This window comes from Emydura macquarii, unplaced genomic scaffold, assembly GCF_026122565.2.
Source record: "Emydura macquarii macquarii isolate MOO-44397 ecotype Brisbane River unplaced genomic scaffold, CSIRO-AGI_Emac_v2 contig_2141, whole genome shotgun sequence".
NCBI classification, from domain to species: Eukaryota; Metazoa; Chordata; order Testudines; family Chelidae; genus Emydura; species Emydura macquarii.
In genome coordinates, this window is record NW_027132278.1 from 53,668 (window position 1) to 81,613 (window position 27,946).

Sequence of the window (27,946 nt, forward strand, 5' to 3'; positions counted from 1 at the left end):
AACCCAGTGTTCTCATTTGCAACATACTATCTATCTGAGGTCAAAGTAGATCTGAGAAGGACCTAACTTTAAAATCAGACACCCAACGCTCTTGGGACTCAGCAAAAAGGGGTGGTCCTAATTAAATTCCAGCCCAATACAGGTTATATAATGTTTATCTAATAGGAAAATCTAGTTTGTTAGATTTTCAGCTGAAATCTGACTGGCACCGCAGCAAATGCAAAACATTGACCCCCATTCACACTTACACATCTCCCTGCTGTCCTGGATCTGGGACTCACCTAGCCAGGTATCATATCACCCTCTATGATGGCTTGGATCAGACTCATGGGTCCATCTAGCTTGGTATCCTGCCCCCTCCCTGCCACTCCTGAGTTGAGCAATGGGCCCATCTAGGCTTGTGACCCACCCGTCCCTGCTCGGCTGTGAGTGATGATCAATAATAATTCTCTGTTTCCCCTCCCACCCTTTGTCTATTCAGACTGTGAGCTCTGCAGGGCAGGGACTGACTCATGACAGAGACCCTGATCTCAGATAGGATCTGTGCAGCATCCTGCACAACAGGGTCCCTGATCTGGGTCAGGGTCTGTGCGGCGTCCTGCGCAATGGGGATCCTGCTCTGGGTTGCAACCTTCAGCTGCTACCGTGATAAGCAATAAGGAGATTGCTGTAATGTGCTCAGATGGGTGTGTGCCAGGAGGATAAATCCATTAATGCTGGTACAGTGCCCAGTTACTTGGGGATCCAGGCCCATATAACTATATAGCTGATCCTATACAGATTGACTGGAGGGGCCATACGGCAGCGAGAAGTCCAGACACACACGAACGCGCAGGAGGCAGAGTGGACAGGACCATGTTTTATTGGAGACCGTATCTGGGGGGATGCGAATGTGCTCAGACCCTGGCTGGGGCTGTACAGATCCAGGAGGCTTGGAACCAGCTCGGGTCACGGCCCGTCCCAGGGAGCTAGGCTGCATGGGCGCCGAATGCCCAGAGGAGCAGTGACAGCCTGGGGCGTGGTGACAGCACTTGCAGCTATGTGGGCACGGCCAGGGAGTCTCTGGTGATGGACACATGCTCGGGCATGGTAATGGCGCCTCTGGACTGCTGGGGGCACGGTAAAGGCCTGGTTACAGAGCTTCTGCTGATGTAGGACGCGGTTAGTTTTGGTTACAGTGCGCCCGGCAATGGAACCACAGAACGTTCAGCGATGCAGGCGTGGTTGTGGGGCCTCCTGGTCTGGCGATGTCCGGCATAGCTAGGCATGGCAAAGCCTGGCTTCTCTGGGGATGCGGAGTGTGGCTGGTGACGGGGTGGGGCGTGCCCATGGCTCATCTGGCAGTGTGGGCATGGCCGGGTGCGGCCGTGGTGCCTCCTTTGATGGGGGGGGGAGGTTATGGCACATCCGGTGACGTGGGGCGTGGTCGGGCGTGGCTCCGACACCTGCAGCTCCGGGGAGGGCGCAGTTACGAGGCCTCTGGCTCCGGCACGTAGATGACCAGGGGCTGGCTGTTCTTGCCCTTGTCGTGCCAGCAGACGTCGAAGAAGGGGTAGAGGGTGGTGGCGAAGCGCGTGTGGAAGGCGAAGAGCTGCGTCAAGTTGTCCTCGTCGCTGGCGTCATAGAACCCCAGCAGCCCGTCCTCGAAGCTGAGGTACAGCCCGATCCGGCTGGGCTTGGTCTCCACCCGCAGCAGCCGCGGCTCCTTGTGTTCCACGTAGGCCTCGTAATTCTTGCCTTCTTTGCAGCCCAGCAGCCAGAAGCCGTTGGAGGGGGTGGCCTGGAGCCGCCCCTTTCTCCCAGCCTCAGCTGAGATGACGCCCAGCGCCCAGCGCAGCTTGTCTTCCACCGTCACTTCCCAGTAGTGTTCGCCGCTGGTGAAGCTCTGCCGGCTCACCAGGCAGTTGGACTTGTCGAAGCGGCCCGGGTCGTCCGAGCTCACTGGCTGCTTGTGCTCCACGCACTCCACCCGCTTCCCGTCCTCCGACACCACCAGGTTGGGGTGGGCCGTGTCTGGGTCAAAGGTCAGGTTCTCCACCGCTGGCGGGAGGGGAAGAAAGGAAACTAGCAGTGATGGCTACATTTGTGTGGGGTCCTGGAAAGGGGGCCCGAAATTCCCACCTCTTCCCTCCTTGCCACCTCCCACCATCCCCATTTTTCCTAATTCTTCTTTCCCAGGCAGCACCCCCAGCGTCCCCTTCAAGGGAGGCCAGGATCTCAGGTGAGGGGGAGTCAAGGGTTGCCTGCACACTGGGGCCAGTGCATAGAGCACTGCACCGGGCCCACGACTCCTGGGCTCTATTCCCGGCTCTGAGATGGGTCTTTTCAGCCAATCACTTCACTCAGAACCCGGCACAACTGCTGATTGCTGTGCAGGGTAAAGGGGAATAGAATATGTCCTTGGATATATACAGGGATCCTTTGCCCGGCACTGACATGCAGCTAGTTCTGGGGTGGGTACTGGGGCTGTCTATACAGAAGCAGCCAGCTCAGAGGTAGGCATGGGGGCTGCTTATACAGGAATCTCTTGTCTCACCCGACACTGAGATGCAGCCAGCCCTGGGGTGGGCACGGCGGCTGTTTACACAGATTCAGCCCTGGGTCTGGGGGCTGTTTATACAGGCATCCCTTGCTTCACCCGATACTGAGATGCAGCCACCTTTGGGGTGGGGCACAGGGTTTGTTTAGCAGCCATACCGCAATTCTTCACGGAAAGTGAAGATAGAATTTGGGAGACAGAAGGGAGTCACCACAGCTGGGATTTTGCCAGCACATTGCAGTTAACTCTCAGACGATTGGGAAAATGCCAGGGATATTTAAAAGTCATTAGCAGTCTCATTTGAAATGCACCCTGACTCCCCCTCAAACTGCCGCCAGGGGAGAGCACCCCCTACTGATCCATCGCCTGCTGACGCCCTACCTGGCATCAGTGCATGCAGCATCTTCCTCCACACCTGGAACTTGAAGTCATCCGTGATGATGGGCAGCTGGATGTCCATCCGGGCGACGGGTGGGGACTCCCCCAGGATCTTCTGCAGCCTGTGGAGAAGAGAGAGCCAGTGGGGCAGGGGGAGCAACATGCCTGGGGAGGGGAACCAGGAGGGATGGGGGTGTGTAGGGAGGTCAGATGGGGAGGATAAGGAGAAATGGGGAGATCAAGACCGTGCAACTTAGTTTCTGGATCCACGCACCTGGCAGGGAATGTTGTGTTACTGAAATCTGAGTGTGCAAGGGGAGGAGCGGGTGCAGAGCTGGGTGCAGCACACAGTGAGCGAGGCACTCTGGCCTTGTGCAATGGGAAAGGCAGGCTGGCCTCACGGTTACAGCCCCAGCTTGACTCCTAGGACATTTGGGTTCAATTCCTAGCACTGTCCCAAACCCCTTCATGCAAGTCACTGAATTGGCCTCAGTTTCCCCATCTGTAAAATGGGGCTAATAATCCCTTTTTTGCCAAGAAAGTGAGCTCCTTGTCTCCCACTGAGTGTCTGGGCAGCACCTGGCACAATGGGGCCCCCGATATTAGTTGGGGAGTTTGTGCAGCACCTGCTGGGCCTTGATTTCAGTCGGGGGGGGGGGGGAGTCTGCATGGCACCTGACACAATGGGGCCCCTATTTTGGCTGGAACGTGGAGGTGTTACCCTAATGCAAGGCACCAAAGGAAGGGGAAATGTGTGGCGGGAAGGAGTGGGCCAGGAATACTGACATTGCGTGTGTGTGGAGGGGAGGCTTGAGCTGGTGTGCAAAGGGAAGGGGGTGAAAAAGGGTGAGTGTGCAGTAGGCCTGAGTATGGCCAGGAGCATGTGTGTGAGGGCAGGCGCGGTGTGTGAGAAGAGTGAGCCAGGGCACGCTTATGAAGAAGCATGTGTGCGAGAGGAAGCCGGCGAACGAGCAAGGCACGGGTCAGACGCTCCAAGGAGGAGACTGCGGGCAAGTGTGTCTGGAATCCGGTGTCCGATTCTGGGCACCCACGTCGAAGATGAAGCCAGAGCAGACCCGGCACAGAGACGGGCTGCAGGGCCAATCGGCGGAGAGGGGGCTGGATGCGCTTGGCTCAGTTAGCCAAGCGAAACGCAGGCTGAGGGGGTCTGAGTGCGCTCTACAGACACAGCAAAGGAGGGAGCCGAGCTCTAGGCAATGCTGGCACCAGAGGATGGGGACAAACAGGGCAGGAAGGGAGGCTAGAAAAAAGAAGATTTCTGGCCATCAGAGGAGGGAGGGTCTGGATCGGCCTCCCAGCAGGAGCCGTGGGGGCCAGGAACCGAACTGGTCTGAGGATGGAGCTTGATCCATTTCTGACCAGGCTGAGCTGATGGGGGCTGCAAGAGCAGGTGAACCAGGAAGTCCCTTTCGGTCCGATGTCCCCAGCCCTATGGGAGGCCTGGGGGCGCGGTAGAGGGCCAACATCAGGAGGTGGGCAGAAGAGTGAGGGCGCTCACCTGCTGGCCACCAGGCAGTATTTCTGTGGAGAGGAAGACAAGGATGAAGATTAGTGCTCAGACTGGAGCATCTCCCCATTCCTGATCCCCCCCCCACCCCATCCCCCCCACCCCTCCTGAACCACAGCAGCAAGAGCATCATGTTAAAAAAACAGACAGAGCCGGGGGTGGGATGGACAGACACAGAGAGTAGGGGACTATAGGGGGGAGAGTAGTGTGTGGGTCACACACCCAGACCCACAGGAGCGTGCATGCTTGTGTTGGGGAGGGGAACAGACTTTAGCTTTGGGCACAAACTGTCCTCCGTGGGACCCGTGGCTTGAGCTAAAAAGGCCACATCCATCATCTGCTATGGGTCTACTATATCACAGTCCTGGCCAGATAGAGGACCCAGACAGCACCGTCACCTCCCCTGGCTAAACCCTGAACACCCGCAGGGCTGTGAGACTGGGGCTCCAGCTGTCACCCTTGTGGGGCTTTTCCCTTCCTCCATCTTACTTCTTCTCTTTCCTCTCTCTCTCTCTCTCCTTTTGCGTTCTAGCTAGTAATAGGCTGGCTTAGCCGGTCAAGACATCTCCACCTTCAGTAACACTGCTGTGAGCTGCTGAGGCCGTTAACAGCAATGCCATAAACAGGCCAAAGCTGGTACGAGGTTGCCAGGTCTCAGAGCGGCAGATCAGTTGGGCCTGTGGTGAGGCTGAAAGCGAGAGGCAGCACCAGAGTCAGAAGTGGTGGGGTTTTTTTTTTTAAAAGTCTTTGCTGTTCTTTTCCCTCCCTTTCTGGGTGGGTTTGTTTTGTCTTAAAGGAAAAAGGGTCAGGCTTTCACAGTGAGATGCCAGCGCCAGCTCACTTCTCTTTCCCCCAGAAGGACAGTTACCATCATCTTTAACGCCACCCAGCAGACCATCAGACCAGGGGGTTTGTCCATATAAAACCTGGCAGCTCCAGGGAAAGGGAAGATGGGATGTTGTTAAGAGAAAAGCCGTACTGAATACTTGACACTTCAAAGGCTTCGATGGGTTTGCCGGCTTTTCCGGTACCCTTAATCGAGGTTAATGGTGCATTTGCCTTGGGACTAAGCAGGCCGAGGTCTTTGTGCGGGGACCCCCCCACACACAGTTTAACTGTTCAGCGTCGGCCAGTGACAGGGCCAGGTTGCGTCTCTTTCAGTCCTCGGACCCCAGGTTAACAGTACTGACAACAGGGCCTATTTATTTCGTTGAAATTAACATAAACGGGGGGAGGGTCCCAGGCAGACAGGGATGTGGGGTCATGGAAAGACAGAGCAGGGAAGTGGGGTCACACACAGACGCAGGGCAGAGGTGGGGGGTCACAGCCGCAGGGAGGAGGGGCCCACAGACAGATCCAGCGGGGCGGGGGTCATAGACAAAGGGACACACGGAGGTGGGGATGTGGTGACAGACAGGTGCAGGGGGGTTGGGGGTCATAGACAGATAGGCCGGGCGGGGGGGCACAGATAGACAAACAGCCACAGTGATGTGGGGATGGGGTCATAGTCAGACACACAGACACAGCGGGTAGAATCACAGCCAGCCAGAGACAGGGGTCGGAGGTCGCAGACAGACGCAGACATAGGGAGGGGATGGGGACACAGGCAGACTGACACACACATGGGGCAGGGTCCCAGACAGACAGAGGCGGGGATGGAATCCCAGACAGACTGACACACACATGGGGCAGGGTCCCAGATAGACAGAGGTGGGGGATGGGATCCCAGACAGACAGATGAAGCGGCAGGGTCCCAGACAGACGGGGGCAGGGGGTGGGGGCAGGGTCTGGCCTCACCCTCAGGAACTCGGTCTGGCTCTCCTCCTGCACCTCGCCCAGCACGGCCTCCATCTGCTTGAGCTGCTCTAGGTAGTGGCCCATGGTCTTGTGCTCGTCCTGCAGCACGGCCGTGGCCTGCTGCTGCACCCGCTCCGCCTCTCGGCCCAGCGAGGCCTCCAGCGCCCCCAGATAGGCACGCATCACCCCCAGCTGCTCCGACACCTGCTGCTTGAACCGCACCACCGTGTCCTGCAGCCGGGGGGCAGGGGGTGGTCACTGCCTTGCCTCCCCACCCCATTTCCCCAATCCCCCCAGCAACTACCCCCCATAGCAGCTCCCCTCCCTGATCCGCCCCAATCCCTGGGGTGGGAGCCCCCCAGCAACCCCTCCCCACATTTGCCTGCATGAACATGGAGGATGCATGGGTTGCTTTGTTCAAGTAGGGTCTCCTGACATTGCTAGGGCTATGCATGGCTTGTTATTGTAGGGTCTCTCATCAGTGCTGGAGTTGTGTACACAATTCTTTGTCCTTGTAGGGTCTCCTGGCATTGTTAGGGGCTATACATGGCTTGTTGTTGTGAACATCTCATGGGCACTGGGGTTGCATACAATGTTATGTTATTGTAGGGTCTTAGAGATACTGGGGTTGCACACACTGCTTTATTATTGTAGGGTCTCTAGTGAGGACTTAATTGTTGGGAGTAGCTTGACACCTGCTGAAAGGAGAAGAGTGTAACTTTTGGGTGCTGGCAGGCAGACCAGTGGAATCCCTTTGAGCTAACAGGGCATTCACCCACTGTTTCAAAACACATAACACACCCCCTTCCACCGTGCACGTACAAATCTCCTGAAACACGCGGGCGCACACCCACCCACCCACCCACAGAGGACCCCAGCTATCTCACCTCCACCTCTGCTATCTGTCTGTTCAGCAGAGCAATTGTTTTCTCCTTACGCACTTGTGCCTCCTGCAGTTGAACTTGCTGCTGGGGAAGTTGTTTCTGAGAAACCAAGAAAAAAAGATGAATAGATTGTTCTGATCCAGGGCAATAGGGACGTGGCGGGATACCGGGCTAGATGGGCCTACTGCTCTGATGCAAGATGACTCAGAGGGGTGGACACCAGGCTAGATAAGCCTGTGGCCTCATACAGAGTGGCAGAGTGGGGGCAGGATACCGGGCTAGATGCACCCATGGGTCTATTTGGGGTGGCAGACAGGTTACCAGGCTAGATGCACCAATGGGTCTGATCCAGGGTGGCAGGCAGGATACTGGGCTAGATGGGCCCCTGTCTCTGATACCTTCATCCTCTGGTGGGCCTCAGCAGCCGTGATGATGTTGTGGCCCTTGTGCTTGCCCAGTGAGGCGCACACCCCGCAGATGACCTGTCCGTCCTGCTCGCAGTAGACGCTCAGGGGGTCCATGTGCTCCTCGCAGTGGTCGTGGGGCACCTGCCGGAAGCACTGCACCAGGTGCTCCATCTGCTGGTTGATGCGCAGCTGCTCCACCTTGGTGGGGGCCTGGCAGGTGGGGCAGGCCGGGGCCCGGGACAGGCACTCCAGGCAGAAGGTGTGGCCGCATTCAGCCGTCACCGGGGCCTTGAACAGTTTCAGGCAGCTGGGGCAGCTTAGATCCTGGTGCATGCCCTGCATCAGGCGCTGCTTGGAGTTCGACATGGCTGGGCGCTAGGATGGGCTGGCAGAGAGGGGACAGAAGATGACCCAGGTACCCCATCCTCTGAGCCAGCCAGTCCCAGATTGGAGCCAGAGCCCCCTACAGGGGAATGGCTACCACGTCCCATTCACCGCCCCCCCGCCCCTCAACCTGCCCCTGCTTGGGATAAATTAGCCATTTACCTTCCCCCTGTGCTGTCTCCTCATGTATCTGGCCTGTGTAGCCGGACATATTGGAGGTGGAGGAATGTTAACCCTGCGTGGTATCTACTGGGCCCATAGCTGCAAGGTGACAAATAGCTATAAATAGCTGGCTTGGCACTGACATAGTAATGGGAGTGCAACTTCGTGGCCAGCAGATTCTTCGGCTGTTGATCCCTGCCTCTCCCTGGGAGCTGTGTCTGACTGTGTTGTATTGCCCGGTTTTTTTGTTTTTACACTATTTCTCTACCGTGCATTGCACGGGTTTTATTGCATTGCAGTGGCGTGTTGCACGGCGGCGACTATGTATGGCCTTCAGTTCCCTCTGCTGCCACAGGCCGGGTGTGGCAGGGCACTGCACCGTACTCTAGTTAAGCTCAAAGCATTTATCTCAGTGAATTCCATGTCCCAGCCACGCATCAATTGTATTGCACTGCACAGTGTTTTGGTGTAGTGAGGTGCATTGGCGTGCACTGATCGTAATATTGCGTTTCGCTGCGATGAGCTGCATTGTGTTGCACAGATTGTACTATTGCGATGGAGTGCTGATAGGACGGGAACAAGTTGGCTTAATCTGCAGCATGGGAGATTTAAAGTTGATATTAGAAAAACCTTTCGAACTCTAAAGCTAGGTAAGCCCTGGGACAGGAGGCTAGCTGTAAAATGATATTGATCGCCATTCGTAAAGTGTTCTGAGGGAAAGAGTTAGATATTTGTATATATTTCACTATAATTATTCATTTGTTTTACTGTGTTGGGTGGCGTCCCTTTTTGCAATGCACTCGGTCTATTATAGGTTGCAGGGAATTATTCTGTATTGTGATACATGCGTTTCATTTTTTTGCAGTGCAGACTTGATTCCCAGACGTTGTCTGTTGCATTGTGTTGCTGCAGTGCAGTGCAGAGAACTGAGTTTCTCCTGCTGTGTTGCATGCATTCCCTCGCCCTGCCTGGTGACTGAGCGCATTTCTCTTCATTGGAGTTGCCAATGCAGTATAGCAGGGGACAGTGCATAGCAAAGTCACGCTGTGTTGCTGCGTGTTGTGTGAGGAGCTGGCAGAGGGGCAGATATTAGCGGAGGTTCAAGATGTGGTATAGGGTGCATATGGGGGCAGGGTGGTTTTACATATGGGGCAGTTCTCTGGCCTGTATGAACCAGTAGGTCAGACTAGGTGATCACAATCATCCTTTCTGGCTTTAGAATCTAGGCATCCTTTGCTGTGCTGTAGCTATGGTGGGGAGCCATCTGCAGGGCTGAGCCCACCCCAGACCACGATGCATGCCCGTCTCAAGACCACTTCTGATGAACCAATAAAGGCCATTTCCCAAGTGGGATGAGGCAGCCTGGCTTGCACAATGTCCTGCCCCACTTGTCCAAAGAGCAGCGGGGATTAAGGCGCCAGAGGGGCAATCAGAGGGGGTTAAAGTAGAAGGGAATGGGTAGACTGATTCCCCTCATGCTTTAACCCCACACCTGCTCCAGTGGGGTGTGGCGTGCACCAAAGGCAGCCTGGATAGTTTTGCCCTGTGTTGGGAATGTCGGACACAGGGTTGGGAAGGGAAAGTGAGAAGGACAAAGGGAGTGAGGCGGACGCACAGGCAAGAGAGAAGAAACACAAACAGAGCGAGACGCCCAGAGAATTCACTGGGAACATTTTTAGTCCCTGCCCAGAGCAACTAGCCTTCCCCACCAGCCTTCCCCACCCGCTAGCTCCCTCCTCTGACCCTGCACCCTCCGTGCTTATCCCACACACATGCTGACCCTCCGCTAAACAGCCGGGCTCAATGTCAGCCACGGGGTTAAATCGACGCGCAGGAGAGAGAAGAAAAAAAAAAAAAAAAAAAAAGACATGAGATGTGGAGACAGACGCACGGAAGAGAGATGTAGAGACACAGACAACCAGCCACGGGTCACAGAGGTGCCACTCTGAGTATTTCTGAGCCCAATCTCCACCGGCATATTCTCTGACCTTGCCCACGCGGCCTGCCCCGCTCTGCGACTGTAGAAAGAGGACGCTTCCCTTCGAGTTTTCCCAACCACACTCTAAACCTGGATCCTGCCACCCCGGTCGCTATAGGTTCCATGCAGCCCAGAGGGCAATGAAATATACCCACAGCCACAACTACGGATGGGAGATAAAGAAAGCGGCATCTTACTGAGATCAGAGGAGATGGGCTGGGAGCACAGTCCGGCTGGAGGGCAGTGAGACGCAGAGATCGGATGGGCATCGAGGAGCAGCTGACGGTGCTGGGACAGGCTGAGCCGCAGCGCGACTGGCCATCGGCCCCTCCCCGCCTCTATATATAGATTAATAATGCGCGGCTGTTCTGGGAAGCACAGGATGCTGGCCAATTTTTTGTCTGCAGAGTAGGAGGGGGAAGGGAGAGTGACAGGTGAGTGGCTCAGACAGCTGTTGGTGTGGGGGGGACACGGCTCCCTTTCCCCATCACATTCTCCCTGCTAGGGGTGAGTGCCCTCCTGGATGCCTGGGTCCCATTCTGCATCCCATTCTCTTCCCCTGTAGGAACTGGGATCTATGGGATACCCTCCTCGGGAGGGGGGAGCACCCTGCACCTAGGGACCCCTATGCCTTCTGGCTTTGGGGGCATGGATCAGCTGTGATTTGGGGTGGGGAGGATCTAGCAGCCTGGTTCGGCCCAGCCAGCTGCTGGGATCACATTTTCCAGCCAAGAAGTTGCAGAGAGTCTTGGCAGCTGTTGATGGTGCCGGGTGTTGTGAGACTTTTGGTGGATACACTGAGATCAGCATGGGAGCGGTGGCGGTGCATGGAGCTGTCTGTACTTGGGCGTAGGGTGGCCAACTTTCTAATGTCTGAGAACTGGACACTACTGCAGCAGGAGCACCAGAACCTGTCCCCACCCTGCCCCGCCCCTGCCCCCGAGATCCCGCCCCCTGCCCCTACTTCTCTCCCAGAGGCCAGTGCATCTGAGACCATTGGGCAACCTTGGGGCGGGGCCTAGAGGAGGAACTGGTGGTACCATCTGGTCTGAGCCAGGAGCCCTAGCGCAGCCTGGTGAGAGGGAAGGACTAGAACTGGAGTCCTGAGCACCACCACATGTGCCCTGGCTGCAGCCCCTCTGAAAGCCTGAGTCTCTCTTCCCCTCAAACTTCTCAACTTGCTGTTTGTGGTTGTCCTCCAGTGCCTGGCAGAGCCTCCTTGCAGTCCTTGTTCCAGCTCCTCCAGATTGGTGCCCATCAACAAAATGCCTGTCTGAGGAAAAGAGAGAGAATGAAGTGGGGTTTGTTAACCCGATTGCTAATATAAATCTTTTCACTTCCCTAACGAGTTTCATCCCAGCATTTTGCAGTGTGAATATTGAGGGATTGCTCACCCAATGTCAACATGCAGCCACCTCTGAACCTCACTTGCCTGCAGCTCCAGCTGCAGACCCAGTGGAGGGAAGCAGGGTCTGTCTGCAGATGATTCCTGGGAAGGGATGAATTATTAATAACGTCATCATCATCTATTTCCCAGGCCCCGAATTGTTTTCCAGGGATACACTTGCAGCCACCTCTGGTGTGGGGCACAGCAGCTGTGTAACTGCCTCACAGTAACACTATGCAGGGATAGCCCATCCAGCACTGAAATGCAGCCACCTCTGGTGTGGGGCACAGCATCTTTTAACAGCTATACAGTGACACCGCACAAATAAGCTTTTGGGACAGGAAATGAATGTCCTGAATCAATGGGACACTGAGGCTGTGTGCAAGCCTAGCTACTTGTGGTTGCCAGGTATAAAGCAGCCCCGTCAACGCATCTTTGGCTGTGATGGGTGAGTCTCTGTGTTAGACAGAGAGAAGCAGAGCTATAATCAGTGTCACCCACCTTCTGCAGCCTTTGTCTCTGCAGCAGAATGAGGGGTGGATCGAGTCTCATCACCAGATGCTCCTAAAAAGCAAAACAAAAAGCAAAGGGAACATTCTGAAACTTGGAAGCCGGGTTCTGATATCCTTGGCCTCAGTGAAAATCCAGAGCAACCCTACCGACACCAATGAAGTATCATGTCCTCTGCTTGCCACTCTGGATCAGATCCTTGGGCCCATTCATCCCGGCATCCTGCCCCCTCCCTCAGATCAGACCCTTCAGCCTATCTAACCCGATAGCCCACCCCCTGCTTGCCCTCCCAGATCAGAGCAATGGGCCCATCTGGCCTGCTATCCCACCTTCAAGGCCCAGTGAGTTCACCCCAGGCTGTTGATTGTCTGTGTTACCGACCACTTCCTCCTCCACCCCCGCCTCAGGGTGATACACACAGCTCTCTGGAACTGTGGCGGGGCCCAGAGAAAGTATTAAAATAGGGGGCCCATCCAGCATCACGTCCTGCCCCCTCCTTGCTGGCCCGGATCAGACCAATGGGCCCATCTAGCCCAGTATCCTGCCCCATGCTTCTCCCCCGGATCAGACCCATGGGCTCATCCAGCCCCCTCCTTGCTTCTCCAGATCAGCCCATTAAGCCCATCTGTGCTGGTGTCAGCCTCCCACATCCCACTGCCCTAGATCGGTGGGACATAGCAGCTGCTTAGCAGCCCCCCGGCAATGCTACGCAGCATCGAAATGCAGCTACCTCTGAGCAGCTGGTTAAGAGCCATGGTGTAACACTGCACAAAAGCGGTTCCCGAACCAACCGGACGCTGTGGCAATGCACAACCTGAGGTTTCTTGCATAGAGCTGGCTGGCAAACGCGGGAGTTTGGTGAAGGATCTCGCCAGGTAGAGGAGTCAATATGTGAGCCTGGGGATGAGTTTGTTGCGTGCTGGCTGCTTGACTGAAGGTGGTCTGTTTTGGGGGGGACAGTGGTGCTGAGACTAGCAGCCTGCTAGGCAAGGCTGAGAGCTTCTTAACGAGACTTTGAACCCTAAACCCTCGAGCACTGTAATAACACCCAACTTTTATCTAGAACATTTCATCAGCAGATCTCAAAACACTTTACAAAAGAAGTCAGTATAAACCTGTTTTACAAATGGGGAAACTGAGGCACAGAGAAGGTAAGTGAGTTGCCCAAGGTTACCCAGTAGTAAAGCCTGAGCCAGAGCCAGAGCCAGAACACCTAAGTCCCAGGCCAGTGTGCTATCCCTTAGGCCACATTGCCCTCCTTTAGCATTGTAGTGAGGCAGAATGACCTCCCTGTGACTTATGAGAGGGCAGGCCCACTACCCATCCCCTGGTGGGTGGAGCCAAATAAGCCCCACCCCCCCTGCCAGAAGCACAGGGGCAGGACAGGAAGTATAGAAGCAAAGACTGAGAGCCCTACAGCTCAGCTGGTGCTGGGCTAGGGAAGGAGGTGGATGTTTTGGGTCCTCGGTGGGAGCCTGGACCAGATGCTGAGCTGTATGGTGCAGTGTCCTGCTGCCGGAGAAGGCCAAGAGTAGGAGGAATTGCTAGAGCTACCTTCAGCTGACTATGCAGCAGTGACTGGGTGCTTGCTGTTGCTGGAGCCATGCCACAGGAGTGTGGTAGGAAGTAGCCCAGAGGAAGCAGACTGGTCAGGTTGAGCTGCTGGGAAGCCAGGTAGTAGATTTCAGTTGTTTCCCTGCTGATGGGACCACCCACTGCTGCTAGGGCCCTGTGCTGGTGGAGTAGAGGGACTGTTACAAGCACCCAGGGGGCAGGGAAACTCTGGGAGAACAGCGGTTTAAAAAACTAGCTCTTAAATGACCAGAGGCCCTTGCAAGCCAGAGAGCTGTGCAAGGGAGTTTAGTGCCAAACCCACACGATGAATATTTTCTAAAGGTAGGTCAATAAACTCCCCCCACCCAAAAACCCCCATGACAGAACCAAACCAAACAAAGCTGCAGGAGTAAAAAGGATGCAGGATGAAACCTAGCAGCAGTATGGGGGTTATTGAGTTTATTGCTCTAAATGCATCATGTAGGATTACCTGCCTTGTGCAGGGAGTGCAGAGACCAGAGTATGGTAAGAGACCAAAAGGGCTGAACTGGAGGAGCTAGGGGCACCAGAAGTACGTAGCTGAGATTGTGCAGGACACAGCAGTGCGCCACCACTCCGAGTCTGTTGGCCTCTGTGCTGTGGAGGAGGATGAAAGTCTTGGGAAAGAAGAACATCAAGTTGGAACGGAGGGAAATTATCTGGGGGCTGTCCCTGGAAAATGTGGATGTCTGGTCACCTTATTAGGGTCTCTGTCTTATGTACACAACTCTATCCCCCTCCTTCTGAAAAAAAGTGGCCCAGTTTTTCACACTTACTAGCTGGTCACCCCATGCCCTGGCAGCACGTAGGGGCCTGTAGAAACCTTTCCTCAATATACATTCTAGGGCCCTCATCCTCAGAGGTACTTAGGCAGCTAACTCCTGTTGACCTCAGTGGGAGCTAGGCACCTAAATACCATTGTGGGTCTGGGCCAGGCTGCCAAGTGCCCGTTGAGAGGAGACCGTGTTAAACACACCCCTGGATTTTAAAGTTTGGGAAACGCAGACTAAGGGCAATAATGACTCATGTCCTGACCTTAAACATGCGGCTGGCACAGACCAGGTGTCGGGTCTGTTAGCCCCTTACTCACACAGTAGGTCTTTTGGTTGGCATTTCATGATGAAGCAGGAACCTGAGACGGACAGCCCCCAGGGCCAGTGGTGAGAGGCCAACGCACCAGGTCAGCCTGATTGACAGGCAGGCAGGTCAAGGGCAGTGGTATGGGGGGGCTCCCGTCCTCCAGGTGAGCTGCAGCTGCCTGGGAAGAGAGCGGGGCCAAGCTAAGGACAGAGCAACCAGTGGCTGGGAGGCTGGAGAAGAGAAGAAGCCCAGGCCAGGAGTTGAACTGATCCACAGCAGCAGAACCAGGGGGCCCAGAGGAGCAGCCCAGGAAACCAAGCTGAGCTGTGCCGCACTGAAGCAGGGTGGAACTGGGAGCCGGGGCTGGAACTCTCCCGAGCTGGATACAGTGAGTGAGCAGCTGGGGACAGTGAGGGGGACCATGGGCAGCGCCCAGCACAGGGAGACACCACCAGCCCAGAGGCCACGCAGGCTTGACTGGGGGTGGGTGGGGGGGGAGGGGGGGGGGGGGAGATAATGACCCCGAGAGGGGGGCTGACACTGGGGAGAAGGGCCTTGCCCCCTATCACCTGGGGACATGTGTCCACCGCCAGAGCAAGTGTCTGATCTGCCGCATCCCTGCAGCACAGCCAGGGCCTGGTCAGGATGTTACCCACACACTAGGGCACCCCACCTTTTCCCAATCTGTAGGGCTTGGGGGGGGGGGGGGGAGGGGAAGGCCCCTAATTTTACTCAATTCACACTTTAGGGCTCAGGGTCACCCATTCCCAGTCCATAGGGCTCCAGGTGAAACTAACCTGGTTAATATAAGTACCCACACCCATTCCCAAATTCGTAGGGCTCCTGGTGTATACTACTGTGGGTTTGCAGGATCTTTTACCAGCGAGAGTCTTACACAGTAATAACCTTAACCTCTATTAATTACCAAACGTAATCCACATGCTCAGCGTACAAGGCTATGCTCACCAATCCTGATCAGGCAGGTGCAGGCAGACTTCCCCTGATGGCCAGGCAAGTAACAGTGGATAAAAAGCTGGATATGAGTCAGCAGTGTGCCCTGGTGTCAAGGATTCTAGTTGCTGTCACGATTATTCCCCTCTATTCCTCATGGTCATGCAGAGGATCTTAGCAGCTCTGATCTTGGGCAGTGTCTTGGAGGTGGATCCTTCTTCCTTCAGGTCTCCTTCTTATTCGTCTTGTTCTCCTTCTTCCAGCTGGTCTCCCTCTTGGACCCCATTGTGACCCATCTGTGCCTAGGGCAGCTACCTGAAAATGCCAAGGTCAGGGCAGGCTGCAAAAGGAGAGCAGATTCTCCCAGCACTGGTAGGTGACACTGAAGCCAGGCTTCTCAACCAGCCACAAACAGTGCTTCTGATCCCCCACACTGGTTATCAAAAAGCCAGTCCACTAATACACACAGCCCCCTTTACTGCATTTCAGGCTCTGGCTCCTAATCAGCCACTAGGTCCAGTAAAGAGACCAGTTATTTAAACTCTATGCTCTTTACCAACAAGGTTTTTTCTCCTGATCCTAAAGGGTCAGCCATAGTACCAGATCACTACAAGTTTGAATCTTACCCAAAATACCACACTGTCAGCCAATCCTTTAGTAACTAAAACTAAAGGTTTATTATAAAAGGAAAGAAACAAACTATAAGAGAAATGTTAAAGGATTAAAGCAATCAGATACAAACAAATGATTTGAAAGTCCATATACATCAGGTTTCTAATAGAATTGTGGAGTTTGCAGGCTTGTATAGTCCCTCTGGTATACATCCAGTACCTGGATGGGTCTCAGTTTTTTGTTTCACAGCTTCAGTTGTAGAGAAGTTGATCCAGAGGTAGGTGAAGACTGAAGATAAAATGGATGTGGTGCAGCTGCCTTTTTATGTCCTTTGGCCCCTTCCATGCTGCTTGTGGAAATTTCCACAAATAAGATGCCATCCAGGTCACATGAATAAGTCTTGGTGACTCATCAGGCAAATCCCTTGCTTCTTCTCCCAGGGCCTGTGAGTTTCCTTAATGGGCCATTAAGCAGGCAAGTGCTGCAGCCATCCTGTCTGGAGTATTGCCCAGAAACAGAGTACAAGTTGAAATACAGACACATCAAACATATCCCTAACTTCCAATATAAATGACACATGCACATAAACAATATAATCATACTTAGCAAATTATAACCTTTCTAACAGTACTTGACATGGCATACCTCATATGAATTATCATGATTGACATCTCAATGGTAAGTAATATCATAAATGCCCCCCCATCCATCCAGCCAGCATCACACCCAGTTTTTATAGTGAAACTTGAGTCCTGCTTAACTATACCTTATCCAATCATATTACACAATAATCCTTTGACCAATCATACCTGACCACCTTAATTGATCACAACTTAGTTATCTTAATTATGCAACAGACAGAAACAATTAAAGAATGAGACAGAAATCATTCAGATAAACAATAGAGAATTGGGTGCCATAAAGACAAAACAATAAAAAGTGTAGGTTTTACAACCACAACTGTTGATAAGTGATTCCTTTCCTGACAGGATACTATCAAAGTTTTCTCAGGATCTGTTTCTTTTTCTGGTGGTGGTAGGTACCATTAAGACAGTGGCACCTTTTTAGCAGCCTGATGTTACCTAGTTCTGAAGTAATTTCAGGAATGTGAAGATGTGACTACAGGCCACTTAGCTTATGGTTGCTGCTGCTCCTGATATGGCTGCTACTGCTTAACCTAAAAACAAGGCCTCAGACCTTACAAGGAGGCCTGTGGTGTGTAAGAAACAGACTTTGAACGTCCCTTACACCCCAGAGACGCTGTGTGTGGTGCCCCAGGCCAGGGAGCGGCATTGGGCATTTCCCTTTGACCTTTCTCCTCTCATTTTTTTGATTGGTGGCTGTTTAATAAATTGTATTTACTTTGAATTGTATGCAATGGTTAGTGGGGCAGAGAAGTGCCCAGTGCAGAGTTAGTACCCCGGAGTGGGGACACCGTAGCCCCTGCCCTAAGTGACCACAACAAGATTGGGGGTTGAGCCCCTCAGGAATCCTGGGCCCAGCCTTGTGAGGAAAATAATTGTCTGCTTGACCATAGTCACTCCATTTTGGTTCTTTGAGTGTTCTGCTCTTTGCTGAAATCACCCCCCTTCACTTCTCCCTTCTAGTGCTTAATCTTTTGCCAGGGCCAAAGATAGGGTGAGGAGACAGCCAACTGGTTTTAATTAGTCACACAGCCTTGAGAGAGAGAGATCAGACAATTTTGATAGATAAGTAAGAATCTTCTGTTAACATGTTATCTGTTATGCATACCTTTATAATTAGTAGAAATAGAAAAGTATAAGCCAATAGTAATAGTGGTAATAATTTAAATATACCCATAAGCATCAAGAATTTATGCATATGTAATTTCTTTGTCTTGTTTGTATAAATATGCAAAAGAGCATGCCTTCAGGGTCTCACACTGACCACTTGCTGGGAAGTGTTTGACCTCTGCAGAAATAAAGTTTGGAGATTGCCCAACTACCTGCGTGGATCTCTGTTCGGTGCAGGGTAATCGAACCTCAATTGGAATATTTTTCCAGCACTTGTTGGGGTTACAAGGACTTTGCCACACTGGAGAGTGGGAGGGGAGCCTTTAACTACCTGAAAGGGGGTTCCAGGGAGGATGGGGCTAGGCTGTTCTCGGTGGTGGCAGATGACAGAACAAGGAGCAACAGTCTCAAGTTGCAGGGCGGGAGGTCTAGGCTGGACATTAGGAAAAAGTTTTTTATTAGGAGGGTGGTGAAGCACTGGAATGGGTTACTTAGGGAGGTGGTGGAATCTCCATCCTTAGAGGTTTTTAAGCTGAGGCTTGACAAAGCCCTGGTTGGGATGATATAGCTGAGGTTAGTCCTGCTTTGAGCAGGGGGTTGGACTAGATGACCTTCTGAGGTCCCTTCCAACTCTAATATTCTATGATTCTAAGGTTGGGCAGGCCTCTGAGTAAAGGGAGTGGGAGTGAGGACTCAGATCATCTCACTAGCCAGCTCCACTGGGGTAGTGTATAGGCCAGGGAATTTCCCCCACTTGTACATGGAGCAGACACGTTCCTGGGCCGCATAGAGCAATGTCGAGGAAGTGCATGAGGCAGAGGGAGGTGGCAGGGAAGGGAGAGCACAGCACTGTGTGTGTGTGTGTGTATGGGAGCTTCTCAGTCACCCTTCCTGCTTCTTCAGTGAGATCACTTCACTTCCTGCTCCGTGTACCAGGCACTGCCCACTGCACTTTCCTGCCTTTGCCGCGTTGGGCAGTTTGAGGGGCCTTTCTTTTCCTGAGGAGGCAGCATGGAGAAGCTGGAGATAGCCAAAGTACTGGAAAAGCTGGGAAAGGGAGAGCTGCAGAGTTTCAAGGACAAACTGAGTGAAATCAAGCTGAAGAAGGGATACAAACATGTCTCCCAGCACACACTGCAGGAAGCTGATGCCAGCAGCCTCACTGAGCTGCTGATCAGCTTATACGGGATGGACTATGGGGAAGAAGTGGCTGCCGAGACGCTGAGAGCAATCCACCAGGGAGCCGTGGCAGACAGGATAGCTGGTAAGGAAGGAGCCAGAGAATGGTTTCCAGCATTTCTGGGAGGGTCCCTGCAGCCTCCCTGCTCTGTTATACGCATGCAGCTAGCTAGAGAAAGGACCTTTCCCCTCTAAGTGCGGGGTGGCAGGAGGGAGCCAGGAGATTCAGATTTGGGGAGAAAATGTTTTCCCACCTTCTAGTAAATATCACGCAAGCTGCTCTTCTGTGACTGAATCTAAATTCATAGAATCATAGGGTTGGAAGGGACCTCAGGAAGTATCTAGTCCAATCCCCTGCTCGAAGCAGGAACCCCAACTAAACCATCCCAGCCAGGGCTTTGTCAAGCCGGGCCTTAAAAATCTCTAAGGATGGAGATTCCACCACCTCCCTAGGTAACCCCTTCCAGTGCTTCACCACCCTCCTAGTGAAAAACTTTTCCCTAATATCCAACCCAGACCTCCCCCATTGCAACTTGAGACCATTGTTCCTAGTTCTGTCATCTGCCACCACTGAGAACAGCCTGGCTCCATCCTCCCTGTGAGGTCCCATCTCAGTTTTCCCTCAGTCCTTACTCAGGCAAAGTTCCCAGTGATGTCGGTGAGGTAACAGCCCAGAAAACCCTGCTGGACTGGACCCCAGGTGTTTAAAATACTTCCTTGTCCACCTGCTCAGATTCAGCTTTCGAATTCATTGTCTCTGCTTCCTTTGGATCTTCCCACACACCCCAGTTTGTTTACCTGCCATGTGTTTACTCTGGTTCAATAGCTTGTGATGGATCCCCTCTCTTGAGCCAAGTTCCCTCTTCCTTCTATAGAGAGCTATTGATTGAGTTCTGCAAAATGCTCCCGAAATAAAACCGTGAAAAGATCACCCCAGAGCACAGTGCGCACCAGGGACTCTCTCTTCTTGCCACCAGCCACCCGTCCATCCTCCTTCAGGTTTGGATTCCTCCTGGTGAAAAGGCAGAGGAGGAGAGAGAAGGGACTCTGGAGCTCAGAGAGAGGGAGAGGGTCCCCCGGGGGCAGGGCAGGTGTGATGGGGATCTCATGAGGCAGGTATGGAAGGACCCCAGAGAGGGGGCTCCCCTGTCCCATTTTGACACAGCAGCTCTGAGGATCTTATGCACAGAAGAGCTCTTATTCTCCCTCCCAAGCTCACAGGATCTCTACTGGGAAAGTTGCAAAGGGTTAACTTGGAATTGTTCAGACACAAACTTCAGCAGTTTAGTTAGCCTGATTTATTTAAACCAGCTGGCTGCCCACGCCCCAAGCAGCAGCTTTAAGAAACCATAAACTGATGTGCTGACCGAGCAGTTTCGGTGCTGATGATGAATGACCAGTGTGTGCTGCGGTGAGGGGCTGTGTGTTTGGGGTTATTGTGTGGGCTGGTTGTGTTGTGTGAGTGTTGTTGATTTGTGTCTGGGGTTTGTGCTGGGGAATTTTGTGTTGACTTGTGCTGGGATTACATTGGGGAGTTTGTGTAGATCTGTGCATATGGCAAATGAGGGTGTGTGCACTGAGGTGAGGGGGGGTGTTTGGAGTAATTGTGTGTGCTGATTGCATTGTTGCGTAGGTGGTTGCTTTGTGTTGGGAGTTGTGCTGGGGGGAGTTGTATGGATTTGTGCTGGTGGTAAATGAGAGATGTGTGCTGTGGCAGGGGGCTGTGTTTGGGGTCGTGTGTGTTGGCTGTGTTGTGTGGTTGGTTGTTGAGTTGTCTTGGGGGTTTGTGCTGAGAAAGTTGTGGGAGTAGCGAATAAGGGATGTATGTGGCCATGAGGGGATGTGTGTGTTCAGGGTTTTGTGTGTGCTGGTTGTGTTGTGCTGGTGGTGTGTGATTCTGAAGAACTGTGAAGTTGGGCCAATTAATCCACCATCTGTGCGGTCTCCCTCATACAACCAATGAAATCGTTGCATGCAGATTAGCTGTAGAATATGTGTGGCGATTGGTGCAGTTACATCTGATGGGTCAATTGTCTAGCTCCAGTGGCATAGCATAGGTAAATGCCGTACTATAGCTGTACGCTGCATGGGTGTAATTTGTAAAGGCAAAATGGCTGAGAACTCAATAACTGGATAGTACCAGACCTTGAATCCCAGCGATGAGTGAGCCTGGTGATATTCTGAACACGTAGAGCTCTCAGCCGTGCACGTAGCTGTTCCCATCATTTCACACTGACTCAACAGACATATTGGGCTTCAAAGCAACACGCAGATAGACCGGCAATCCTGAGTCTGATACAGATTATTTGCACTGCCGAGCAGCCCATCATGGACCAGGACCCCGTTGTGTCAGGGGCTGTGCAAACACAGAACAAAGACAGTCCCTGTCCTAAAAAGCTGACAATCCTGCTATGTAAAACAGAGCAATTTGTGTCTGGAGACAAGGCCTCAGATATTTACAAAGCAGATCCACCTTAGGGTCTTAGTGCTATTTCGGTTTCTCTCTTTCCAGCCCCCCTTATCACTCCTTCATTGCCACTTCCCTTTATTTCCCCCATCTCAATCCCTCCCTCTCCTAATCTGACTCACTCTTTTCCCTACTTCCCCCAACAACTATTCCCTTGTAACTCCCCACTCTGACCACCTACCAAATATCTGTGCCCTGCTCGCTTGATTTCCCTGCAAATCTTCCTCCCCGCCTCAGTCAAACATCGCACAAGCTTCAAAAGGGACAGGGCAGCTGGAGAGGGGACTGCGATTTCTGAGACACAATCTGTCCCAGCCCCTGCTTCGGCCCATGGTTAAACCGCACTAGGAAACATAGGTGCAATCACCCAAACATATTGAGGTGGGAACCGAGGGGTCATTTTTGGACTGAAGCTGGGGGTAGCGGGTGCAACATGCAGCTGGCTTCACGGATGAGCTCATTTCCCCTCCTCCTGAAAGACCCCCTTAAAAATATTTGTCTGTCTGCGTGACCATGTCTGTACATGTGTGCAGGGCTCTGTTCTCCTGGTGTCCCCCAGCTGTGTCTCTGCCCTGAGCTCTGTGTCCCCAGCTCTTTCTCTGCTGCAGCATCTGGACTTCCTCCTCCACCTGCACTAACCCAGGAGTCAACCCTAACAGAGCGTGTGGGTGTGGGTGTGTGGGGGGAGGAAGGGGAAGGGGGGATTGTCTGGCCCAGGAGAGCATTCATTGAGGAGTAACAGCAGGAGGAGGAGTATTTACTTTTTCCTCTGCAGCCACAGGGCCAGCAGAGTTGGGAGGTGGGGGAAATAAACTGGGGAGGATGTGGCCATGTCACTGATTGCCTATGTGCCATGAACATCCTAAGGTATAATCATAAGAATCAATAATTTGGTATTTTTTCAAATGACTTTTCAGGGCAACATTTTACCGCCCAGCAGCAACGACTTGATCCTTGGGTCATGAGTAGCGACTTCTTGCCTCTGCTACTCCCGGGCACACAGAACAAGCCACACCAGATGATCACCTTTGAGAGAACTGACCTGGAGAAGATGCAGATGCTGTATGAGCCGAAGCTGAGCTGGAGGAGACGATACAAGAGAAGGTTCTACTCGGCCCTAAAAGCAACAAACCCAGCCCTCCTCGAAGAGCTGGAGGGTAAATAAATGACCTCCAGGAAATCTGCTCTCTGTGTGACCCAAGCAGATTCACCCCGTCCCCATTCCAATGGGGACAATAGCCTGGCTCACTGGCCTTTACCTCTTGCCCGTCACTGTGGCATCTGAGCTGGACAGGGGTGTTTAAGCAGCTCCCACGAGACTGATGTATCCCCTCCCCGAGGCATGGCTCAAGCCTCCTCCCTGCTGTTTGCTAATCATAGGGGCTTCTCCCCCCTCCTCGGGTGGGTTGGTTCTGGGTTCTATATTTCAGCACCTGCTGCCTGCAGCCAAGTTGACTCTGCTTTGTGCCTGAGACACAAGGGGCGCTGTCCCCTGGGAAAAAAACTAATACTGCTGCTGTGTTCCCAAGGCATAGAACCCACTACACAAACAACACAATGCGTTGCTACAAACCCCACAATGCAGTGCTCCCTCATGCTCAGAAAAACAATATAGCACAGGAGACTTTGCTGGGGACAAGGAACAAAGGTGTTAGGGAAGGAAAGGATTAAAGTTGACTGAAATACTAAACTAAATATCACAATATAAGAAATTCCCTCCCTCCCTGCCTTCCTCACTGCACCCAACTCCCAGCTCCTTTCCTAGCACTTTTCCAGGCAGAGGGGATACTGACCATCAGCCCTGCGATGAGTGCTGCAGTGCTGTAAATGAGGGCTGGCATGAACAAAAGAAAAGGGTTCCCTTATGGTGTCTTTCACACACACACACCCCCGCCAAGTGGAGAAGGGTCCTCTCCTGGCTCCCAGGGCTGGAGACCTGGGCAGATCGCTCCTGGCTCTCAGTAGCTAGTGCCACGTTGGCTTTCTGCCCCCCACTGCTGGTCTCTGCAGGGCTGGCACTCCCCAATCCCGCAATAGTTCAAAGTTCCCCCTTGGGGTGGAGAGTTGAGTGGACACTCCAGATGACGGCTGTGCTGCTCCAAACTCAGACAGCCCCAGTATGAACCAAAACCACCCCCTTTGTGTCTGCCAGGCTATTCCCTCCCACTGAGGGACTGAGCAGTGCTTCTTCACCAAGGGGTGAAGCAGGGCCCTCTCCTGACTCCAGCTGGGCTTGCTGGTTCCCTGGCCTGGAATCCTCCAGCAGTTTGGGTTGGCTGTTGGTAGCTGGCGCTGGGTGGGATCTCCCTCTTTGATGCTGCTTGTCCAAGTGCTGGAGGTGTCTGATCCCTGCAGCCCCAGTTTCAGAGCAGCACAAGACGGCCCTTGGGGGAGAGGGGGAATTCAGCAGAGACTCCCTGAGCCACCCTGTCTCTCTCCCACTATGCAGACTCCAACCAACCTTTCTCTCCATCCTGTGTGTGACGTCGGGAGAGGGTGGGGAGGGAGGTTCCATGGTGAAGGGACAGGCCCCATCCCAAGGATCTCCCAGCGAACGCAGAACACAGCCATGTTTGGGGGAAGGGCCAAGCAATGGGCGCCAAAGGGCGCATTGGTGCCATAGGCTTTCCTCTGGGGTTCCTTTCTCTTGTTCTTGCAAAGGGGGGATGGAGGCTGCCTGGGGTCCCGTGATACAGTTCTTTAGCTGGGAAGGAATAGCCCTGACTGGATCAATTTTCCTCTCTCTCGCCCAAGGTGCTGCTGACAATAGTCTCCCTTGACACGGGGACTGGGAGCTGTCTGACCAAGGGCAGCAGTTAGTGCAGGCCCTGGAAAAGCATTGATCCCAAACAGCCTTAACTCTGCCCCTTCCCTCAAACTGCCATTCACATAAGGCATGGGCGTGTCTATAGGAGAATCACAGTCAGGTGACTTCCTAATTGTGGTACTTTGCTGATTTGGCCTGGAATTTCATCAGTTGTCCGCTGAGCCCCTTCATTCCCCCCGCCAGCATCTGACCCTGACCCTTCCTGTCCTGAATTCTAGCTCAACACTGTTGTTCAGCTGTTAAACAGCTGCTACGCCCCGCCCCAGAGATGACTGCATGTCAGTGCTGGGTGAGGGTAGGAGATGGCTGGCCACAGTGGGGAGCAGCTGACGCTATCTAATGCAACTGGCAGGTCTCCTTGTGTGATGGGAAGCTGGAGGAGGGACTGCAAGTCCGCAGCACGACTGAGCCATCCTGGGGCAGGGCAGCTTTGTCCCAACCCCTGCTCAGGGCTGAGGCTAAGGGTGTGTCTACACATGGATAAACAACCCATGGCTGACTTGGGCTTGTGAGGCTCAGGCTCCGGGGCTGAAAAATCTCTGTGTAGATGTTTGGGCAAAGGCGAAGGGTCCCAGAGCTCGGGCTGGAGCCTGAACATCTACACAGCAATTTTTAGCCTCCCAGCCCGAGTCAGATTCAGATGACCTGGGCTAGCCGTGGCCATGCTGTGGGGCTGTTATCCCTGTGTAGACATACCCTAAGTGGCCCCTGGCCCAGGCCTCAATAGTCTGGCTGCTAAACCGAGTGATTCAGTAGGACTTTTTCATGTCTGTTTGCTCAGGGGGACATTTTGTTGAGCGGCACCGAGAGGAGCTGATCAAACGAGCCTCCCTGGTGGATGAAGTCCTGGCTCTGCTCTACGGAGACATACTGGACAATGAGCAGTACCTGGAGATCTGCACTGAGCCCGGGAAGATGCGGAAGCTGTACAAGCTGGTGCCGAACTGGGACGATGAACGCAAGGACCGGCTCTACCAGGTGCTGAAGGAAACAAACCGAGTCCTTGTCAAACAGCTGGAGGGTAAATAAATGGAATCAAGACAGTAATCGTCCCCTGCACCTCCAGAGGGCTGCCCCCTGAGGCCAGCCCAGAGGGGACACCAGCTTGTCTCTCCGGGTCCATCACTGTGGTATTGGGGCCTGTCCAAGCATCCTGCCAGGGCAGGAGCAACAGCTGGTCCTAGTAGGGTAAACCCTACGTTGAGTGCGCTTGTGACCATAAGCCCAGATCCTCAAAGGCATTTGGGCTCCTAACTGCCACTGAAATCAGGGGACGTTAGAAATCAGGGGACGTTAGAAGGCTAAAATACTTTTGTGCATCTGGGCCCGTGAGTCTGTTTGTGGAGAGGAGCATTTCTAAAAACTCCAGCTGTTCCCTGACCCAGCCCCCTCCCAACTGTTTCACTTCTCCCTACGTCCCTCCCCTGCAATCAGCCCCTACCTCTTCCCCTGGCTCATCCCATCACAGAGGTGCTGGGAGCGATTGTTGCATTAACTGAAGAGGGTGGTGGAGAAAATGGTATTAAGTCAAAATTTTTATGGCATGATTGTGATGTTTTGGGGTTCACCCAGGTCTGTGAGGGGTTCAGTCACCATCTGCCTTGTAACCCTTGGACCAGAGTTCTGACTCCAGTAGTCTGCCAGCAGCCCACGAGCCTCACCCTGGCTTTGCCCAACCTGGTTACTCCTTGCAGGCTGACCTGAGTGCCCTTCCAGCCCCAAATTGCCCCCAAATCATCCTACCACAGGGACCAGTCCCTCTCACTGGGCCCTCGCAGAGAAAGGATCAGGTTCGCTGCCTCTACAGAGAGAGTAAAACATGCCAAGCTATTAGATTTCTAGAAGCAGACACTTTACTGAATTTACCCAGCAATGATGATTTACAACAGAAGCATAACAAGTTTATGAGCAAAAGAGCATGGGTTACATGACACCAAGTAAAAGAGATCAAGGTTTAGGGTTACAAGCAAATAAAAGTGAAAACGCTCATCTAAAACATAATCTAACAAAATACAGTCTTTGTCCAAGATGGTGTCTCTCACCCTATGGCTCCTTTCCAGTCTTTTAGTGGCCGGCCTGGGCAGGGTCCATTCCAGAGATCAAATCCTTGGTTCCTTTGTCTCCTAAGGTGAAGGATGAAGACAGATTCTCTCTGTTCCTTGTATCCCCAAAGGGATGTCTTTGTCTTACAAGCCAGGAGTGACTCCTGGGGATTCAGTCTCCCATGTCTCTCTGGGGTGCAGGAGCCATGTTAATTCTCTGGCTCTCGAGTTCAGGATCAAGATAACCCCCACTGGTTTAGCTCAATGGCTTTGTTTACTGCTAATCTGTAAATTGAGGAAACTCACCTTCCTTTGTCTAGGAGAGTCCTCTCTATCGCCTTTCCCTAAGGTAGGCTGTCTGGTCTTAAACATGTTCTAGTAACTTCATACAGAGGGAATTCATAACTTCACATATAACATTAACACATGCATTTCACAATGGTGTCAATAACGAGCGTGGTGTTAACTTTTATATGATTCCTTACACACTAGCTTTTGGGTGATTAGCATGACAACACAGTGTTGGGTGTAGTGAATTGGTTGGGTCTGATGAGAGACGGTCTACCCTATGCCGATGGTCATTAGGGATCTTAGGGTCACAATCATAGAAATGTTGGGCTGAAAGGGACCTCAAGAAGTCACCGAGTCCAGCACCCGGCAGTGAGACAGGACCATGTGAACCTAGTCCATCCCTGACATGTGCCTGGTGCTTCCTACATTCCTCCTGGCCCGCCTCATTACACAGATTCTGGTAGCAGCTGTTGTGTTACCTGAACAGGGGCGTGGGCCCAGGAGGTTAAATGAGTGACGCTGTCCCTGTCCAAACGCTAAACAGCCATTTGTGGCCCGAGGGTCTGTGGGCACAGAGAGTGTAGTTATTTCTGGTGACTAACCTGGAACAACTGATCTGAGTTTCTAGCAGAGCTCTTCAGAGAGGAGAGGTTAACGCCCAGGCCTGGCTTTGTGAAACAGCTTCCTTTGCCAGGAGAGAAGGTCATTTTGCTGCAGGCTTAAAGTTAGAGGAGAGAGAGCAGGATGGATTGAAGAGAGGGACATAGCTTTAAGTTCACAGGGACGAGCGCACCACAAACTGTCCCTCATCTGGGATGATGTCTGTTCTGTCTTGCTGTCTTTCACTGCCCCTCTCTTATGCTGGGGCAGGTTATTACTAGGAATTATTTTTCAGACTGCAGCATCTAATCAGGCCCCGTTGTGCAAGGCCCCATACAATACAGGGGAAGAGACATCCTTGGTCTGGAGAGATCACATCAGTGCAGCCAAGAGGTGGGAGAAGGGAAGGATTATTCTCCCCATAGAACAGATGGAGAACTGAGGCTCTGAGGGGTGGAGAGATGTGCTTGAGGTCACACAAATAGCTTGTAGTAGAGTGAGGAACCGAACCCAGGTGTCGTGTGTCCCCAGGCAGTGCCTTACTAGACGGCCACGCTTCCAGAGCTGGACTGGCGCTTTCCTCCTGATGTGCTGGC

At 53.1% G+C, this 27,946-nt stretch overlaps 3 protein-coding genes across 3 annotated transcripts in view; 1 reads left to right on the top strand and 2 right to left on the bottom strand.

The window, feature by feature from the left end:
• LOC137160140 (zinc finger protein 271-like) overlaps positions 1 to 27,946 on the bottom strand; it is a 150,583-nt gene that overhangs the window by 13,173 nt on the left and 109,464 nt on the right. The gene's annotated exons all lie outside the window — the stretch shown is intronic.
• TRIM72 (tripartite motif containing 72) lies at positions 840 to 10,394 on the bottom strand. The gene is made up of 7 exons (XM_067558581.1): positions 10,255 to 10,394; positions 7,525 to 7,918; positions 7,130 to 7,225; positions 6,243 to 6,473; positions 4,437 to 4,459; positions 2,921 to 3,039; positions 840 to 2,040 (listed from the first exon to the last, which is right to left on the bottom strand). The coding sequence occupies exons 2-7, from the start codon at positions 7,897 to 7,899 to the stop codon at positions 1,469 to 1,471; spliced, it is 1,416 nt and encodes a 471-aa protein (XP_067414682.1). The 5' UTR covers positions 7,900 to 7,918; positions 10,255 to 10,394; the 3' UTR covers positions 840 to 1,468.
• LOC137160134 (apoptosis-associated speck-like protein containing a CARD) lies at positions 18,956 to 25,995 on the top strand. The gene is made up of 3 exons (XM_067558572.1): positions 18,956 to 19,208; positions 22,508 to 22,747; positions 25,199 to 25,995. Exons 1-3 carry the CDS (start codon positions 18,956 to 18,958, stop codon positions 25,444 to 25,446), a joined length of 741 nt encoding a protein of 246 aa, XP_067414673.1. The 3' UTR covers positions 25,447 to 25,995.